Genomic DNA, 20,599 nt, shown 5'->3' on the forward strand with positions numbered 1-20,599 from the left:
ACGAAATGCATTTGCATCGCTTTCTCTGGAGAGACCATCCCTCTGATGACATCGAGGAGTATGCTATCACCAGAGTAAACATTGGTGACCGACCTGCAGGATGCATTGCGCAACTGGCGATGAGGGAAACTGCCAAGTTACCTGCCTTCTCTCACCTGGTGGAGGAGCGTCGGGTCTTGGAGGAAGACAGCTATGTAGACGATATACTCACTTCCCACAACAGTCTGGAAACCCTCACCAAAATCACACAAGGAGTGGAGGAAGTTCTAAAAGCTGGGGGCTTCCTGCTCAAACCCTGGGTGTGGTCCAAGGAAAGTGGGAGGCAAAAGGGAGCAGAACAGGTCAGCTCAATCAGAGACCTCCAAGATCACAACCCAAGCAGGACCCTTATTCTTCCAAATCAAATGAAGGACAAAGACAACAAGGCACTTGGAGTTGGCTATGAGGCAGAAGAGGACAAACTGTACCTCCTTACCTCAATTAACTTCTCCAAGAAGAAGAAGAAAATGAGAACCGGCAGTAATCTCACTAAAGAGGAGATAAGGCTGGAGACACCTAACCCATTAACCAGGAGGGAGTTATTGAGCCAAGTAGCCGGACTCTATGACCCCATCGGTCTGGTTGCACCCTTGAAGCAAAAGGGTGCTATCCTTGTTAGACGGGCATTCCAAGAAGCTGGTGGTGGAAGGATGACACAAGAAACTTGGGACAGACCACTCTCAGAAGGCCTTAGAGAAGAGGCCATAAAGCTTTTTGAGGAGTACACAGATCTGACACGGATCATGTTCACCAGGAGTCTCACGCCAGCAGACTGGAAACATAAACCGTTAGGAATCACCTTCTCTGACGGAAGTGACAAAACATATGGTGCAGTGCTGTATCTTCGGTGGCACACAACAAGTGGTGTTGAAGTCCACTTTGTAGAGGCAAAAGCAAAACTAACACCACTAGATCAAAAAGGCGAAGCCGTCAAATCTGAAATCTGCGGAGCAGTGTTTGCAGCCCGACTTCGCAAGTATTTTGAGAAGCATGCAAGAATGCAAGTGGAGCAGTGGTTTCACCTCGTGGACAGTCAGACGGTGCTGGGAGCCATCCAAAGAGACAGCTATGGTTACCAAAGCTTTTTTGCTAACCGTGTTGGCGAGATCCAGAAGTCCACGCCTGCATCCGACTGGTGGTGGGTACCTGGTGAACTTAACATCGCTGACATTATGACAAGGGGAGGTTCAGTTGAGGAACTAAAGGAGGGATCTACGTGGCAGAGGGGACCCGATTTCCTGAAACTACCTGTGGATAAGTGGCCGATTAAATCACCTGGAGATGTTGCAGCTCAATACAAAGAAAACGTGGACAAACTCCAAAGAAAATCCTTTGCAGCTGCTATAACTAGAAGCCAGGCCAAGAAGAACCAACAGCAAGAAAAAGTGAGTCCACGTGTCAAAGCAGCAAGACCAACAGGTTGGGTCACAAAACTCATCACAATCGAGAGGTTCAGCACCCTCCAAAAGCTTGTGGATGTTGTTGCCTGGACCTGGCGGGCTGCTCAAACATGGTTAAAGAAAGACGAGGTAGGCAGTGTGGCTAAAGGGAAAATACCTGGTCTAACTGTCACCGAACGTAAAGACGCCTTCAGAGATCTTCTCCTTGCCGCTCAAGTTGGACAAGCATTTCCTGACCCAGCACTAAAAAGGTTGGCTGTGTACAGAGATGAAGATGGACTCCTTGTGTGTGGGGGACGGTTCCAATCGTTTGCCGAAGAAAGAACTGCTGTTCCAATCCTCCCATTCAAACATTGGATTTCCGTCCTACTTGCCAGAGAAGCCCACAAAGTCAACCATGAAGGAATTGCTGGAACACTTCTGAGAATAAGGAACAAAGCATGGGTAATCAAAGGTCGAAGACATGCTAAGCAGGTTGTTGACAGCTGTGTAACCTGCAAAAAGAACAAAGCAAAAACATGTCAACAGCAAATGGGTGACCTACCTCCTGTGAGGACAAACCCTGCCAACCCCTTCGAATACACCACTGTAGACCTCTTTGGACCATACATGGTTAAGGACGAAGTGCGAAAAAGAGTGACGCTGAAAGTATGGGGCATAGTATTCTGCTGTATGGCATCAAGGGCCATCCATACGGATGTTGTCAGTGATCAGTCCTCTGAAGGTTTCCTGCTTGCCTACCAAAGGTTTACTGCACTTAGAGGACACCCCAAAAAACTATGGTCTGATCCAGGGTCAAACTTTGTGGGAGCCAAGCCTGCACTGAAAGAGCTATACAAATACCTTGACAATCTGGACAAATCAGAGTTGGAACACAAAGCTGCAAAAGATGGAACTGAATGGTCCTGGAAGATTCACCCTGCAGACTCTCCTCATCGAAACGGTGCAGCTGAAGCAGCAGTCCGACTGGTGAAAAGAGCCCTGAACAACTTAGCTGGTGAAAACGTATTTACCTGGGGCGAATTCCAAACCTTTCTGTTCACGGCAGCCAACCTTGTGAACGAGAGACCAATAGACGCCAGTGTGCAAAGCAGAGAGGACTGTATCCACTACATCAGCCCAAATAGTCTCCTTTTAGGACGAGCCAGCCCAAAGGGTGACATCGCAAAATTTGGTTTCGAAGGATACTCCTACAAACGGCTTCAGAACATTCAATCAGAAGTCACCAGGTTCTGGAAGAAGTGGTCTGAGCTGGCAGGGCCAAATCTATTCATACGGAGCAAGTGGCACACCAAAGAGCGCAATGTTGCAATCGGTGACATAGTCTGGGTGGCAGATCAGAATGCACTAAGAAACCAGTACAAAGTTGGAAGGGTGGTAAAAGTTAACCCGGACAAGAAAGGAATCGTGAGGGACGCTCATATAAGAGTGTTCCCAAGTTACCCAATCCCGATAACCCCCACCAAGCAAGCCGGGAACAAGATCCCAACTACGATCCTCCAAAGGGATGTGAGGCGACTTGTTGTCCTACTGCCTGTTGAAGAACAAGGATCACCGAACCCCTAAAGAACTGTGTGACCTCCTTTGGTCCCCGCCAGGAGCTCAAGTGGGAGGTGTCGCGGCGAAGAAAGATCCACGGATCCAGCAAAAGCAAATCTTTTCACTTTCTCTATTTTTCTCTATTTTCCACGAATTTTCCTTTCCTGTCTTTACTACTGACTCTCATTTTATTTAGAACTTTAGTGTAGTCAACCCTGGTTCCACCAGATGGAGCCACCTAAGAGTTGGCCTCTAATGATCCACTAATGGGGGATGGAAGCCAGGTGTGTCTGTGAGCAATGTTATATAGGTAAGGGGAACCAGGTGTGTCTGTAAGCACCCAAACAACAGAGCACAGACGTTGCTGGTGAGTTGCAGTTTGCTTTCTAATTCCAAATTATGAATGATCAGGCTACTAGAATAAGCCTTTGTGAATGTAAAAATGAGACAGCTATGAGTTTAGAAGCTGGACAGCTGTATATGTGAATGTTTCAATTTAGGTGTTAATCAATGTAGGTGTTAGAGTGGCCTGAGAGGCTGCCCTTTGTAAGCATTTTCTGTTAGAAATTGAATTTGTTTAGCAAAGCATGAGTATATTTCAGTTTGTAAGTTAAAATATTGACAAGTCACTTCATGTTAAAATAGGCTTGACTGAATGAACTATTATCATTGATGATGATTAATTAAATAAGTAGATTAAGTAATCAATTGGTCTAGTTTAAGATAAGTTAGAAATTGTTTATGTTCATGACACCGATGTTTGATTATTCTGTAAATATTTCACTGTAAATAGTACACAAACATTTTCACTCTTTTTACTGTTTACTTTTTCTCAAGGTTTTCAACCTGCTTTTCTCCTTCTCAATATTCAAACGAATAAAAAATTGGAAGAAGCCGAGTTGGCCTCGCGTCATATGTGCTCGCCGTCCCATCAAGCGGGACAAACGTTTAAAAGAGCTTGACATTCGTCGAACATAACAACTAAGGCATCTGAGCAGTTCCTTACGTTAGCACACAGTACTGTGCGATTGCCTGCTGTTGTGATGTTGATGCTAATGATGCTAACAGCGCACACGCACGAGGTGCATTATGATTTGTAGTGCAGTGCATCGTAAAAATTCTACGCGACATCTTTGTTATGGATTTAAAAAAAAAAAAAAAAACTGTCACGGATATAATTTAGGTTGCACTGAGATGTTCTTCAAAATTAAAACCACGGCGAAAAAATTCCAGACTTACGACAGCTAATCTAATACTTTTAATACCTTTAATAATGGAAAACTAAATTCAATGCTTTTTTAATACTTTTAATAACCCGCGGGTACCCTGACGAGTATGGGCTAAGCTACTAACCGAGCATATATCTTGTAAGTTAATTTTATTGCTGACACATCAACATGTTTTGCCGCCCTCCCCCCTGCCACAAAACTCAAACTCCGCCTATAGTAGAAAGTACATAAACCTCCAAATAAAACCAAAATACAATATTAATTATAAAAGTAGATTTAGAGGTTGTTTAATCTTTGACATAAACCTCCATAGAACTAATCAAACCAAAACGTAACCAACCTGCACCATCACACCCATCCCGCGTCCCCCGCTTGTTGTCATGACCACTGTTACCTCGGTGGCTGCTCCGCAGAAGAAAGGAAACCCGAAACACATCTTGATGCCATTTTTAATTCATTAGCACAATCTGCTTAAGTATACAAAACACAGTAAATTTAAAAACTAAACAAATACCTTTGCGATTTCACAGACTTGTTAAAAAAAAAAAAAAAAAAAAAAAGAAAAAAAAAGACCCTCCCACTTCAAATGGATTGGACATCTAGCACCGTCAATTTCGTGTCTGACCACGCCATAGTAGCAATTACTTTACATTTGAGTATGCAGTAATTCAGAGTTAAAATGTTTTTTTCCCCCCTCCTCTTCGTAAAACGTGGTTTTCGGCATCGACCGATACCACACACAGCGTTGGAATCGGTTTCTGGTAGTCCCCCCCCCAAAAAATGATATCGGTGCAACATTTTTGATGTTGTGATATAAAATTATCCGTATCGTTATACTTTTTCCCAATAAATGCAATTCTAAGCTCTATTTTTCGCCAAAGCAACACCATTGTAGACACTCCCCCATCATGTTTTTGTCAACTGATCCACCGACCATCCATCCATTCCTACCTCCCTTTTTTCCATTCTCCTCCCACCCGCTACACATCTATTTGGGTACACGTTCATTGTTGCTCCCCTGCATCTGAAGACTACATTTTCCACTCTTCTCGACCTTCCAACATCATTTTTGGACGACCGTATTTGCATCTGCGACTGTTAATAACAGGGGGAAGGGAAACCCTTAGCAACAGTTGAAGTGTCCTCATCAAGGCGCCACGTCCACTCCATGTTTTCTCATGGAAATGTCTTCTTGAAGGCAGTTTTTCGAGGGAATTCTACACAAAACCATGTGAATATTTTCTTCTACAAACACGAGGCTTTTTTTTTCTCCTGGTACGAATCTGACCTAGTGAGGTAAAGTGACATTCTGAAGCTATCGCCTACTCAATAATGCATTGAGGTGAGCGCAGGTATGAGAGGGAGGAGAAAGTGTGGTTGTCGATTACCGGGAGAAAGTGGGAACGATTACTGCTTGTGGTTGTAACTGGAGAAGAAACGATCACCTAAGTGGGAGAAGGTTCACAAAAAATTAGACATTTGGAGACTTTAATACTGGAAAAAAGACTGATTTTAAGCTTGAAAGGTGCTGGCTGAACAACTGAATTAATTAACCGTCGCCATGGTGAACACGGGCATGCAACTGATTAGCTTCACCTGCGCGGTGACCGGCTGGATCATGGCGATAGCGGTGACTGCTTTGCCTCAATGGAAAGTGTCGGCCTTTGTGGGCAGCAACATCCTGACGTCAGAAATCAAGTGGGAGGGCATCTGGATGAGCTGCGTCTACCAGACCACCGGTCACATGCAGTGCAAGACGTACGACTCCATGTTAGCGTTGCCCCCTGACATCCAGGCCGCACGCGCGCTCATGTGTTTGGCCATTTTCATGGGATGGTTATCCTGCACCGTGTCTTGCTGCGGAATGAAGTGCACCACCTGCGCCGGGGATGACCGCCAAGCCAAGGCGGGCATCGCGCTGGCCGGCGGGATTCTTTTCATCTTGACTGGACTGTGCGTTCTCGTTCCCATTTCGTGGACTGCGAACACCGTGGTTCAAGATTTTTACAACCCAAACGTGCCGCTGATGCACAAACGGGAGTTGGGTCAGGCTATTTATCTGGGTTGGGCCGCAGCGGTTATTTTGATGATTAGCGGCGCGGTGTTGAGTAGCACGTGCCCGTTGGCGGATAGGGGGGGACGGTATCGCAGAGGATACGTGGGACGTAATTTTGCGAATTCGCCTGCTTCGGCGCCGAATCTTCCTAAAACTATTACATCGACCAGTTTACCGCTTAAGGAGTACGTGTAGAGACTAGAGTAGACAAGATGGCTGCCAGAAAAGAGAATTCTGGTAGTTGATTAATCTCATATTGGTCACAGATTAATCTCAGATCAGTCGGTACTCAAATAGAGATCAATCGTAGTTTAATCTCAAGGTGACTGCAGACTAATTTTGCATCAGTCAGAATTTGAACTTGGATCGAAGAAGATTAATCTCATCGGTCACAGATCAAACTGAGATTAATCGTAGATTAATCACAGAGCAACTGCCGACTAATTTTGTATTGAACATAGTTTGATTTCGGATCGAAAAAGATTAATCTCGGATCGGTCTCTGATCGAAATGAGATCAATCGTATATTAATCTCAGAGTGGCTACAGACTAATTTTGCATTGGCCAGAATTTGATCTCAGATCATTGATGATTAATCTCAGATCGGTTGCAGATCAAATTGAGATCAATCGTAGATTAATCTCAGAGCGACTGCAGACTAATTTTGCATGGGCTAGTTTGATCTCGGAATCGAAAAAGATTAATCTCAGATCGGTCGCAGATCAATTGTAGATTAATCTCAGAGCGGCTGCACACTTTTGCTTCGGCCATCGTTTGATCTCAGATCGAAGATGATTCATCTCAGATCAGTCGCAGATCAAATTGAGATCAATCTTAGTCTGCAGTCACTCAGAGATTGTTTGCATTGACCTTAGTTTGATCTCTGATCGAAGAAGATTAATCTCAGATCGGTCGCAGATCAAATTGAGATCAATCGTAGATTAATCTCAGTGATCCGAGACTAATTTTGCATTTGATTTCGGACTGAAAAAGATTTATCTTAGATTGGTCGCATATCAAATTGAGATCAATTGTAGATTAATCTCAGAGCGGCTGCAGACTCATTTTGCTTCGACCATTGTTTGATTTTTGGATCGAAGACGATTCATCTTTGATTGGCTGCAGATCAATGTCATATAAATTGTAGATTAATCTCAGAGCGACTGCAGACTAATTTTGCATTGGCTAGTTTGATCTCGAATCGAAAAAGATTCATCTCAGATCGGTCGAACATCAAATTGAGATCAATTGTAGTTGTATTGAGTTCATTTTCCTCTCCTCTTATAGATCAATCTCAGAGCAGTAGCAGACTAATTTTGCTTCGGCAATAGTTTGATCTCTTATCGAAGAAGATTGATCTCTGACTGGCTGCAAATCAATCTCATTTAAATTGTAGATTAATCTTGCTTCAACTGTAGAATAATCTCACTACGGTTTTGGATTTAACTCAGATTGGTTGTAGATTAATCTATCCAATTTTGTGTTGATTTCAAATAGGCCGTAGATAAATTCTTTCAATCCATCGACTGTGATAAATGTCCAAGCATGTGGCTCTTTTCTTCCTCCTGCTGTGAATTTAAATGTCATGAGTTGACGTCCAATCCATTTGAACTGGGATTAATTGAAAAAATCCAAGGGGTGACTAAACCTAAGAAGGTGTTATGAAATCTGCACTTTGCTTAATATGTGTTTATCAGTATTTAAACCTGTGCAGGTTCACTGAATTTTAAACCATTTTATGATTATTTATCCATTTATTTCCTGTTGTCTGTATTTTCATATTCCATTGAATTGTGAAATAAAAACATACTGTGTGAATCTCTTGATCTTTTTTTGCTTCACAATTATCAGACACTTAATAACTCTCTCTTTGTTTCACAACGTCCTTTTTTACGTCTTAGTCCTTTGACACTCACTCTTAATATCCTTTTGTCTTCACTTCGACTCCATAAAGAACGACACTTTACAAAGTGCATCTGAAATTGGAACAGGGATTAGTTTGTTAGCTTTACAAGTAATACACTACATTTAACTAACACAATAGACAACAACCTGTGATTTGATCCTCAGCACGTGGATTCTCCAAATCCTTCCATTTCGTGGTAGCGGATCCCAAGATCTTGAGGTTGTCTGAACTGAGCGCGTGAAGGAGAATCTTCCTCCTCATGAATCTGAAGACATGAATTAAGGAAGTGCAACACCTACAAGCATGATTTAATTCCATGAGCAATAAGGATACTGTTGTCGATAGTGGCGCTCGGCGTCCTGCAACCACTCCAGCATGTCAACGACGGATGGGATGACGGCGGAGCGCTCGGTTACGGTTGCCAAATCTAGACTATCAAGGTTCTGCTCGTACAGCTGGACGACTGTTGAGACCTGGTTGGATATGGAGTCTCTCAGAGACTGGAATGAAGCCCTGATGAAACGGAAATGAAAAGTAATTGAGACCATTACACTTTCTTCGTGATGCCGTATATATCTTTTTCCCAATTGTATTTATTTTTTAAATAAAAACATTGTCCGTTTTTCAAACATTAAAGTGCCCATGACAGCAAAAAGCATGTTTATTTCATATTCCACGTGATATTTTATGCTCCTGAATCAAATGGAACGCTTGGATGTGTGTGGAAGTGATCGATATATAGATTCAATTTTTTTAATCCCGCGCCATGAAAACGAGTGACTTCCTGGATTGAGGAGGAATGCGAATATGACATCACCCGGGTCAGCATCTCAAAATACAGCATTGCTTTATAGCATGCAGATGGAGTGCGGATTCAGCCGATTTTGCAGATTAATTTCTTTATTTTTCGCATCGCGCAAGCTAAATATGCTGCTGGGTTTTGTTGCTGCACCAGGGAGAGGCGTGTGAGCCTTTTTGGGTTTCAAAAAGTTCCCGATCACCCCAAGATTGGCCAAAACAAGTCATAAAACTGTGGGATCATTGGACTTACGAGGAAGTGAGTATATATCGTATTTTCTATTTTGTCAAATACTGGGATCATGGCACACGTTTTAATGCTTGCATTTTGTGGCTGACAATACTCCTTGTCCAACGAGAATGCCACTCGGGTGACGACCGGCGACTTGTTGCACCCCCCTTCGATACTCTTCGCGTGCCCGCCGGGAGAGCACAAAACTCTGCTATGCTCATGCGGTTCTCCATATCGTCCAGACTTCCAGCCCCCTCTGCCCTCTTCGTGTGCCTGACAATAGACCACTAACCTCGGGTTGGGCTTCGGCATCTAAGCGCTCTATGACGTCGGCTGGTTTGTCCCGCGGTCATTCTCCAGCTGCTTCCCTGGCAAACGAGCTGACCTGCCCGTAGCAGGGGAACGACGAGCTGTAACTTGCCGCCATGGGGGTTGCCGATCGGTAAAGACAATCGACAACCCCACCGCCTTGTGACGTGATCTGGAGTAGTTTTGTGGGATTTTTCGCTTCGAAAGGAGAGAATGAGACTTTGAAACGGTGCTCGGTTCGGTTAGCATGTCAGCTAGCTGTCACGCCTCCTGATTTGTTCACGCTCTCCGAAGCCAGGGCAGGGAACTGACAAAAGCCGGACTAACCCCAGTGGCATAAAATATCGTTTGGGAGGTGCAAGAAGTCGAAAGTTTTGACCATTATGGAGTAATTTTGTCGTGTTGTACTGAATCAATGCATTTTGCATATTTCATATTCCATTTAGCAATTAGCACAAGACTGTTATTTGTCATGACCATACCATTTATTTAGCAATTGGGGAAAAATACTTTGATAAAAAGAATATCCTGTAAATATATTGCAGTACAGAGATTGAAACAATGAGATTTTGCTGCTCTCTTTGTCGCTTATGATTGTTTTGGTATTATTGTGACTCAATCTTTCTTGTAAAGTTTCTTTGTGTGGCTTGAAAAGCGCTCTACAAATAAAATATATTATTATAATGTATTTATTATTATTATTTTTCCCTCATACGATTAATTCCCCCTCAATGGGCTGAATTCTAAATCAGATGAAATCGTGACCCTGCTGATGTCATCCCCCAGCTGGGGACACTAGAGCGCTATAATGACCGGCGGGGCTAAACGGCAGATTAAAACACTAATTTCTCGTCATCTGCGCTTTGCCAAATTGTTGTACTGTATATAGTTGAATCATCTCAAAATATGATTCTAATGCTATTTAAGATTTTTTTGAATGCTGTCACAGGCACTTTAAAACAAAAATGTTATTTCTTAAAAGGTTTAGTACGTTTTATCAAAAATATTTGTTAAAATTAAAAACATTTATAGCCTTTTGCCTTTTCTAAACAACACATTTAAAAGATAAAAAAGGGAACATTTTCTTTTATTCCTTTTTTAAAAACATCTGTTCATTTAATAGAAACAAAGACCTTTGTTTATTTTTAAAATTTAAAAATAAAAATGAACATGCAGAGTTTTCAATTTAAAAGTATGGCTTATTAGAATCATTGAAATGACTGCAAAAATATAATAATACATACAAATTAAATAGAAAATGCAATGTTGAAGGGCTCAAAAAAGAAGCTTTGGACATCAGTCAACTCTCAAAACAGTTGTCGATTAATTTGCTAGTCAATTAGTTATTGCACATCACTAATATTCACTTACATATTTTGGTGAAGTTTACACAAGACAGTATCCATAGCTTGTGAGAGTTTGAATCGCAACAGATCCTCCACTTCTGGAAAGTCTTTGAGCGGCGTGTCCGAGAGCTGGATGTTTGAAAGCGCTCTCGATTGTTCGGCCAAGTTCTCCAGGGATGCCATGAGAGGTGTACACTCTGCTAACACACTCGCCCATGTTTTTTGGTTGTTTTCCAGATTTTGGAAGCTTTTCCTCAGCGCTTGATGGACGGTTAATAGGGCAGGTTTCGACATCTTGAGGCGGATGTATAGACTTTGAATCGAAACGAACTCTTTGACATATGTAATTAATGTCGAGTTCGATGTAAAAAGTCACAAATCTTTTTAAATGAATTCTTCACTAACAATATTTGTATCATCTGACATATTTTCCACGTTTCCACGTTACATGGCATCCATTTCCGATTATTCATGTCAACAGATGACGTTTTACACGCCCATTGGTTTGTTCTTTATAGGACGTGACGTAAAAATATTCCGCAATCTGATTGGTTGATTTTGGGACTCGCTGCCAACAGCGGAGATTTGAAAACATTTGACTAACCGCCTTTAAACGAACGATTAGTCTTCGAGAAAGCTTTTTAAAAGGAAACAAAAACTCAGGAGTTATCAAGACTTGAGGTAATGCATGTTGAAAGAAGCATACGAACATTTAATATTGCCGTTGGAATGTAAATGTTTCAATCTAAAGTTAAATCCGCTTAAATACAGTGTCATTTAGGTTAGCACGCTGCACAAGCAAGCTACGTATTGTTAGCTAACTTCATTTCTAAGTAATTTCTCATATGTTTCTGTTCGTTTCTTACATTCAGTCATGGCTCCGACTAAAAAAAGAACTAACACCAAGCAAAGGAAAAAGGACCCCAAATTAAAGGCGAAACTCGAAGCGTTTCTGGAGGATTTCGACAGTGAAGGTAAAAACTAGGTCTTTTCAACCAACTGATGTTTTTTATGATGTGTTTGCCTTAACGTATTACTAATATACGACGGAGTGTTGGAGAATCGTAACGTTATGAGACTAAAGTAACGTTTCGAGAATAAAGTCGTAACGTTACAAGAATGAAGCCGTAACATTACGAGAATAATGTAATCTCACGTAAATTTACGTAAAATTACGAGTAGTGTTGCAACGTTTAATCGATAAACTCGAGTAATCAATTAGAAAAAAATACTTGAGTTAAATTTAGCTGCTTCGAGTATTCGTTTCATTAAAGTGGCATTGTAATGGTTTATTTTGAAAGTGTTTGCATTTTTATTGATTTGGGTGGATACATTGCCCTTTTGTCTGCCTCATTTCGTAAGGGTGAATCCAGCTGCTCCCTGTTAAGACCAACATTAGCTTTTATTTGCGCCAAGTTTTATTTTTTTAAATGCATTTGTAATTTTGTTTATAGGTATATTTAGCTGTTTTTTGTGGGAACATGCGGCTGAGCTCAGGTATTTTAATTTTCGTGTTCCTTATCCAATTACTTGAGTATTCAAACTAACTACTTCATCGATTAATCGACTACTAAAATAATCGATAGCTGCAGCCCTAATTACGAGTCAAAATATTACGTAGTTTTACGTAATGTTACGGCTTTAATCGCGTAATATTATGATTAAAATCTAGTTGGCCATTTATTAATGGACCTAATACGATTGATTAATAATTCTTACAGTGAAGACTAGACTTGGACAGCTGCAAGAACTAAAGAGCCAAATGTTAAAAGATGTTGAAAACAGCTATAATCTGGCTCTCATTAAGATCCCATCTTCTGTGAAGAAAATGAACTGGATGGCATGTTTCGGTAAGTATAGCACTCTTTGAAATTGGTCCTTTCCCCCTTAACAAATACATTTGTGTCAGTAATATCACATATCGACAATGATTTATGAGAATATATCGCCCAGTAAAATTTGTTATCACGACAGGCCTTGATAAAGGCCCGCAGGTAAATGACGGAAAGTCACAGAATGAAGAGGATGCTCCAGTCATTGAGAATGCTGATGACCACGCAGTTGTCATGAAAGCAGTCAAAAGTACGTTAGTAGTTTCTTAATTTATTTTTAACCCATTGGCTGTGATGGACGTCCAAATCCATTTGAACTGAGGGGTGGTAGCAATGTCAAATGGATTGGACGTCTATCAATGTACATTCACGAAAACTTCATTTATTCACACTTGTAGTGTCCAAAAAGAAGAGTACAGCCAAATCCACGTCAAATGATGAAACCGTCCCCAGAACTTTGAGGAAGGTAACATCCATTTTGATTGACATATACCGTAAAAGTCATCTGTATGTAACCAATTGTCCTTAATGCAGGGGAGAACCGCAAAGAAGCCCCCAACGACGTCAAAACGTGCCAGAGGAAACTCTACAATAAGAAGGTCACAAATGGGTTCCTTTACTATAGTTCCAAAGAGAAGCTTTCTTCGCTAGTAATGGATTTTGTTTTGTTTATTTAGATCGTCAAGGACTGCCATGGTGACTCCCGCCAGGGCTTTGTTGAACGCATCCATAATAGGCCAGACTCCCCTTATCACGCCACGATTTGACCCGAGGTGATTGCCTTATTGCAAGAATATTGAGTTTTTTTCATCCTTTTTAAGAGAATTTAAAAAAAGGTATTTCCTGTTTGTTTTTTACTTTTTAAGTTCAAATATATAAATTAAAGAGTATTTACTCTAATAGTGTAATAATTATTAATATTAATTTGAAATAGATTTTTCCCCTCGTAATTTAAAAAGAGAATATTTACTTTTAAATCTTTTTTTTAGAGAATTATTTTTAAAAGTAATTTACTGTTAATTTAAAAAAAAAATACAAAGAATATTATTTTTTTACTTTTATGTAATAATAATTTGAATAAGAATGAAAATCATTGGAATCAACTGAATTTAAAAAATCATGTGCCGTTTTTACTTTTATTTCATATTTTAATGTTTACCCCTTTTTCCTATTTTTAACAAAAAAGAAAATATTTACTGTAATTTTCGGATTATAAACCGCTACTCTTTCCCCTTCATTTTGAATCCTGCGGCTTATAGTCCAGTGTGGCCTATTTGTTAATTTATTTGGGTTATTAGGCAACACATGCCTCCTAGCATGCATTGCAGCGCTACAGATATAAATAACAATCAAATTTCATGTTCTGTGCTAATTAATTTTTGAGTTACTGTTCCAGTTCGTTCATTAATTGCTTGTTATGGTATTTGGTTACACTTTATTTGACAGTGGTGTCATAAGACTGTAGTAAGACGGTCCTATTTATGACATGACACTATCATGGGCATTACTAAATGCTTATGACAGATGTCATTAAGTGTCATCCGGCAAATTATGTGACTAACACCACTTATTTCCAGTTTAGATCTTTTATATCCATTCAAAAGTGAAATTATTTGACGGATGACGCTAAATGACATCGGTTATAAGTGTTCAGTAATGCTCATGACAGTGTCATGTCATAGTTATGATTGTGTAGTGACACTCTTATGGCACCATTGTCAAATAAAGTGTTACCAAATGCCATAACTAGCAATTAATGAAACAACTGTAACAGAAACGGAATAAATAATTAGCACAGAACATGAATTTTGATTATTTACATCTGTAGCGCTGCATTGTATGCTAGGAGGCATGTTGGACAACAACAGTGTTGACAGCAAGTGGCAGAAGAGTTGACTGTCTCCTCAAAGGGAGCAGTGATGGCCAGATGAAGCTCCTTAGGAAAAAAAAAAAAGCTTTGCAGCCAATTTGTTCAAAGCTTCATGGTGGTTCATTTGGTCTTATGACAGTCGTATGATGCCGCTGTCAAATAAAGCGATACCGTTTTTTTTTCTTTTCTTTCTTTTTTTTAAAACTCATAAGCTGCTGGCAAACGTGACGGAGTATGTGTTGTGACAGTTAGTAAAACAAGGAAATTGGTATTGAAAGCATCCATTGACAGCAATGGACGTCCAACCTATTTCAACTCTCCCAGTTGAAATGGATTGGGCGTCTATTTCCGTCAATGGCAGCCAAAGAGTTAAAACCTTTTTCTGATTTACCGACTAGCAAATGCACATTGATTAATTGTATGAGCCGAAGTTCGAGGTAAAAAAAAACTGGAAACGCATGATCTTATTTTTAAGGCTACCCAAGACTCCAGCTGTGCGAGGTCCTCGCCACAAGGAGCGAGTCTTCAGCATTTCCGCAAACGGCTCCCCCATCTCGGCAGCCGACGGAGAAGTTGTCTTAAATGTCCCGGTTGGCAACGGCGAGGTGAGGACACTTGACAATTTTCCATTCCTTTTTATGGGGATGATTCATGCTCATGAAGTGGACTAACAGCAAAGTGGTTTGTTTTCAGAGTATTCAGCTGCTGGCCAGTCAGCTGGATTCAGTCGATCTGTCCTTGCTGGACCAAACTGCTTTGAAAAGCATTCGCCAATTGCAGGTATTTGTATTTTTGTGGTGACAATTTTTTTTTTTTTTTTTTTAAATAAATCCTGTAAACCGTCCTCCTTTATCATCTGTATAAACTCTCAACCCTTTACATGGCATTCATTTTACTCATTGGCTGCTTGCTCCTTGGTGTACTCAAATACCCCTTAAAATGACCTAATTAGTATTCAATCTACTGATGTACTCTAACACTAAATAAAGGACAAAAATACTTCTAAAGCTACCAAAATTCGTTCTAAAAGTAATCAGAATACTTTTTGATGTACTCAAATACTCCCTAAGTGACATAAAAACTTTAAAAATCTCCTGCAATACTCTCTAAAAGTAATCAGAATAAACCTGGTTATACTCAAACACTCCCTAAATGACCTAATTGCTCTTAAATCGGCGGAAATACTCTCCAAAGGTAATCTAAATACTTCTAGATGTACTCTGATAATCCTTAAAGCTACTAAAATACTCCCTAAAAGTGACATAAATACTTTCAAATCTCCTGCAATACTCTCTCAAAGTAATCAGAATACACCGGGATGTACTCAAACACTCCCTAAAATGACCTAATTAATCTCTAATCTAATCAAAATACTCCTTAATGTAGTCTAATTATCCTTAAAGCTACTGACATACTCCCTAAAAGTAATGTAAATACTCATTGGTGTGCTCTAAAACTAATTAAAGGACGTAACTACTTCTAAGTCTACTAAAATATGTTCTAAAAGTAATCAGAATACTTTTTGCTGTACTGAAATGCTCCCTAAAAGTGACATAAATACTTCTAAATCTTCTGCAATACTCTCCAAAAGTAATCAGAATACACCCGGATGTACTCAAACACTCCTTAAAATGACCTAAATAAAATACTCCTTAATGTAGTCTAATGGTCTTTAAAGCTATTGACAGATTCCCTAAAAGCAGGGGTGAAAGTGGTTGGAATTTCTTGCCGGAACTCCCCCACGTGAAGGTCGCCACGGAGCCAGAAATGTTTTTTTTATTTTTTTTTTTTGTTTGGGTCAAAACTGCTGAAATTCAAAGAAAACCTTATTGGTCAGTCATTTCTATAACACATACATAAACTGATTTTCAATCAAAGTTGTATTTTTTTTTTTTTTCAATTATTTGCAAAATAAAAGTTTAAAAAACCCCGGCTATAACCCCAACCCCCACCTCCTAATCTCAATTTTAAATGAATAAGTAGCCTAACATAAATGAACAAATATAAGTCCAAAGTGCACATTGACAGCTAAGATGACCCCAGCAGAGCAAATAAAACTAAATATGATAAATAAGCCACTTTAACTCTTTCCTTGCTCTTAAAGATTTGATCCATTTTTCTGTTGCATTGCCCTTTTTTCTTGTTTTTTTGTATTTTTGCTGTTTCAGAAAACATGCACATTTGAACCAATCAGAGCTAATTATCGCTGCTGATCACATGGCAGTATGTCAGCCAATTGAACGGATAAATGAGTCCTGGCATTTTGTTTTGCTGCGTGCATTCGCACATTGACGTGACTCATCAGCGTCAGACTCAGAAAACTGTAGCAGCTGGGGAAACCTCCATGCCGTCCGTGGAATAAAGTAAATAATAAATATTGGTGGAAATGGATTATGCTACACAAGCACTTTATTATGCCTCTTGTTAACACTTGTGTATGTAAGTTGTGTACTGTTTTCTTGGAGATGAAATGCATGTGTGGCAGCTTAGCTTTTTTTTTTTTTTTTTTTTTTTAACATCGTGTTTTGACAGTTGCCGTGATATTTTCGGAATCAAAGCACCGTGTACCGGAACAGCATTGCGGCCCTGAATCTTATACCGGAACTGCGTTCTGGCCCTGAATCTTACACCGGAACTGCGTTCCTGACCGTTCTGGCCCACTTTCACCCCTGCCTAAAAGTAATCTAAATACTCATTGATGTACTCTTAACAGTAATTAAAGGACCTAAATACTTCCAAATCTACCAAAATATGTCCTAAAAGTAATCAGAATACTTCTTGATGTACTCAATACTCCCTAAAAGTGACAAATACTTTCAAATCTCCTGCAATACTCTCTAAAAGTAATCAGAATACACCAGGATGTACTCAAACACTCCCTAAAATGACCTAAATACTCTAAAGGTAATCTTTACACTCTGCAAAAAAAAGCACTTTCCGTCATTGCATGCGGTGTCAGTATAGATTTCTTCTTTTTTTTTTCCCCCCATTTTTTTCGTGTGCAAATGCTCTTAACCAGCGATTTTGTGTTACCTTTTAACTGCAAGTTTGCGTTCTGGAGAAGACTGCCAATGTTTTATAGCAGGTTAAAGTAGGTTGTCTTTTTTCCTCATTAGCCTCAATGGAGCAATGCTAATGCTTACAGTGTTTAATTTAAATGTGTTTCCTTATTTTGTATTTCTGGACTTTAATTCTACGGCGGTTTGATGACCAATAAACATCTGTGAAAGGAATTAGTTTTTTATGCCATCAACACACACGCACAAATGCACGCATGCACGCACACGGTGATAAAACGCAGCCGTGAAAATTACCGCCTTCATTTTTATTTACCGTGCGATAAATGGACTCATTGCATATTGCGACAGGCTTAGCAACTTCAATAAAACATGTTGTTAGTTAGTTAGATGGACTTTTGATCTGCCAGCTTTTGTCTCCTGTCGTCTTCAAAAATTACAACTGGTTGGAAAAAAAATTATATTCATCTTGACTTTAAAATTGGAAAAATTCTGTCAAATTACCCAAAATGGTCACTTGCCCGATAAAGGGTGCATGCACTATGTTATTATTATTATCTTTAAATATCTCAATTTTCCCATTTCAACAGCGTTGTCTCACATCATTTGGAGGACCTTCCACCTGACCCATCAGCTCCTTTGACATCGTTTTTGCATCCCTGAAGTGGAACTCTTGCCTCTCTGTTCTTTTTATTAAAGTCGTGTTTTTTCTTGTGACTCACTTGACAGCCATCCATGTCTCTCCCTTTTGTTGTGTCTAGATAAGGGTCCTAGCTCTTCTTGCAACTTAATCCCTGGGGGCACTCGGCCTTGTCTCTCATTTTTACAAATCCGGATTTTAGTCACACAGCTTTAGATGGCAAACGTGGACATGGTTGCTTGTCAACTTGGATGCCTCTTTATTTTTCATGTACGAAATGTTATTTTTTTGTACATAATACACAACCTAAACAGTTCAGTTCACTTTATTTGATGTGTCATTTGTTTAAGTGGATGACAGTTATTGTCTTGATTATGGTGGGAATTTTTTTTTCTTTTCTTTCGGACAGCTGTTTTGAGCAAATTTTTGGGGTGTTGAACCTGAAATTTTGCCTGTTTTTCTCCAAAAGTAATCATAATGTTTGTATAAACATTATTTTGTTAAATGCACATTGCTGTTTCGTTCATATTTTTTAGAATGTCGATATTTAAACTTTTTTTTTTTAACAAAAGTGGCTCAGACTGTTAAATGCAGTGTTCTACTTTCCTTATTTGTCCTCCCCCCGGTCATGCACTGCGCTTCGCATTCAAGTAGGGGGCCGCCCACATCAAGAGCAGCTATTCAGAAACACGCACGCAGCAATCTAACGCCGGATTGCTGTTGAAAAAAGACAAAAGCTGTACCACATACAAACAGGAAGGATTGTCTCAGCAGTGATTTGTTCGAGGATTCAAGGTAATTATTATATTTTTTCGTACCATGTGTGCATTTTGAAACGTGAAAAAAATGGGATAAATAAGCCACTACTGAATTGGCCTCATAGTTCGCAATATTTACGTAACATAAATGCTAACTGCACGGTTTGTTTGCTTTTAACCAAGAATCAAGACTGTTTCACGTCCATATCTATAAAGAATTTGTGGATTTAAGCATTTATTCACAAGAATTATCACCGGAACAGCTCTGTTTACTTCTGGTGGCCGCTAGCTACATTCACTAACAGACTAGCATTGTACTTTGACACATTCATGTAAAAAAAAAAAAATGCTAACTGCACATTTTTTTTGTGTGCTTTTAACCAAGAATCGTTTTTTTGTTGTTGCTTTTAACCAAGAATCGTGACTGTTTCACGTCCGTATCTATAAAGAATTTGAGGATTTAAGCATTTATTCACAAGAAATTTCACCGGAAAAGCTCTGTTTACATCAGGCGGCCGCTAGCTACATTCCCTAACAGACTAGAATTGTACTTTGACATATTTACGTAAAATAAATGCTAACGGCACGTTTTTTTTTTTTTTTTTTTGCTTTTAACCAAGAATCGAGACTGTTTTACGTCTATATCTATAAAGAATTCGGGCATTTAAGCATTTATTCCGAGAATTTTCACTGGAAAAGGTCTGTTTACATCAGGGGGCCGCAAGCTACATTCACTAACAGACGAGCATGGTACTTCCACATATTTATGTAAAATAAATGCTAACTGCATGTTTTTTTTTCTTCTTTTAACCAATAATCGAGACTGTTTTACGTCATTGTCTATGAAGAATTCGGGGATTTAAGGATTTATTCACAAGAATTTTCACCAGAAAAGCTCTGTTTACATCAGGCGGCCGCTAGCTACATTCACTAACAGACTAGCATTGTACTTCGACATACATATTTACGTAAAATAAATGCTCTCTGCAGGTTTTTTTTGTGTGTGTTGCTTTTAACCAAGAATCGAGACTGTTTTACGTCCATATCTAAAAGGAATTTGGGGATTTAAGTTTTTATTCACAAGAGTTTTCAACGAAAAAAAGCTCTTTGTCTGTGATTCAACTCTCAGCTTTCACGGCCTTGCCAACAATGCATGCCCCCCATTTATCGCCGTGTCCCGTCAATACATTATGAAGTCTATGCTGTATCCCAAATTTAGTTAGTTTTAAAAAAACAGAAGAAAAAAAAGAAAAATGATTTTTAGCTAAATAATTGCACTGAGCGACACATTTTTTTTTTTTTGGAGGTCTGAAAGCTTTATAAAGCAATTTTTTGGGTTCAGGATCCAGAACCGATACGTGTTTTTCATATTTTTTAAGCAAATGGGGAACCAAAAAAGAAAAACATCGAATGTGATTGGGGGAAAAAAAAAAAAATCTGATTAATTTTGGACTCCGCACCCCAAAAATTGTATCATTATTATTATTTTTTTTAACAAATAGTATATTGATTGTTACTAATCAGACTGAGAAACTTTTATTTCTGTTGTGTTGTAGGTCTGACAATAAATTTTTGTGTTTTTTTTTTTTTTTTTTTTTTTTTTGAAAAAAAAAAAAAGTTTTGGAATC

At 39.4% G+C, this 20,599-nt stretch overlaps 3 protein-coding genes across 3 annotated transcripts; 2 read left to right on the top strand and 1 right to left on the bottom strand.

Annotated features, from left to right (window-relative positions):
- Positions 1–4,590: 4,590 nt before the first annotated feature.
- airim (AFG2 interacting ribosome maturation factor) lies at positions 4,591–11,340 on the bottom strand. Its single transcript, XM_057828569.1, has 4 exons — positions 10,880–11,340; positions 8,503–8,682; positions 8,316–8,434; positions 4,591–8,239 (listed from the first exon to the last, which is right to left on the bottom strand). The coding sequence occupies exons 1-4, from the start codon at positions 11,146–11,148 to the stop codon at positions 8,199–8,201; spliced, it is 609 nt and encodes a 202-aa protein (XP_057684552.1). The 5' UTR covers positions 11,149–11,340; the 3' UTR covers positions 4,591–8,198.
- On the top strand, positions 4,846–8,105 carry cldn35 (claudin 35). Its single transcript, XM_057828568.1, has one exon. The coding sequence runs from the start codon at positions 5,769–5,771 to the stop codon at positions 6,456–6,458; it is 690 nt and encodes a 229-aa protein (XP_057684551.1). The 5' UTR covers positions 4,846–5,768; the 3' UTR covers positions 6,459–8,105.
- Positions 11,341–11,393: 53 nt separating the features above from the next.
- cdca8 (cell division cycle associated 8) lies at positions 11,394–18,743 on the top strand. The gene is made up of 10 exons (XM_057828566.1): positions 11,394–11,535; positions 11,727–11,828; positions 12,576–12,704; positions 12,829–12,936; positions 13,085–13,152; positions 13,221–13,285; positions 13,364–13,459; positions 15,032–15,161; positions 15,250–15,336; positions 18,164–18,743. Exons 2-10 carry the CDS (start codon positions 11,729–11,731, stop codon positions 18,197–18,199), a joined length of 819 nt encoding a protein of 272 aa, XP_057684549.1. The 5' UTR covers positions 11,394–11,535; positions 11,727–11,728; the 3' UTR covers positions 18,200–18,743.
- Positions 18,744–20,599: the final 1,856 nt, after the last annotated feature.

This window comes from Corythoichthys intestinalis, chromosome 22 (assembly GCF_030265065.1).
Source record: "Corythoichthys intestinalis isolate RoL2023-P3 chromosome 22, ASM3026506v1, whole genome shotgun sequence".
Taxonomy (NCBI): Eukaryota; Metazoa; Chordata; class Actinopteri; order Syngnathiformes; family Syngnathidae; genus Corythoichthys; species Corythoichthys intestinalis.

Excerpts from the sequence above, each read along its gene's own strand:
- cdca8 (XM_057828566.1), top strand. The coding sequence starts at position 11,729 with ATGGCTCCGACTAAAAAAAGAACTAACACCAAGCAAAGGAAAAAGGAC. Across the intron at positions 13,153-13,220 it reads TCCCCAGAACTTTGAGGAAG|GGGAGAACCGCAAAGAAGCC; the intron begins GTAACATCCATT and ends TCCTTAATGCAG. Across the intron at positions 15,162-15,249 it reads TCCCGGTTGGCAACGGCGAG|AGTATTCAGCTGCTGGCCAG; the intron begins GTGAGGACACTT and ends GTTTGTTTTCAG.
- airim (XM_057828569.1), bottom strand. The coding sequence starts at position 11,148 with ATGTCGAAACCTGCCCTATTAACCGTCCATCAAGCGCTGAGGAAAAGC. Across the intron at positions 8,683-10,879 it reads TGTAAACTTCACCAAAATAT|GGCTTCATTCCAGTCTCTGA; the intron begins GTAAGTGAATAT and ends CCGTTTCATCAG. Across the intron at positions 8,435-8,502 it reads GAGCGCCACTATCGACAACA|ATTCATGAGGAGGAAGATTC; the intron begins GTATCCTTATTG and ends TCATGTCTTCAG.
- cldn35 (XM_057828568.1), top strand. The coding sequence starts at position 5,769 with ATGGTGAACACGGGCATGCAACTGATTAGCTTCACCTGCGCGGTGACC.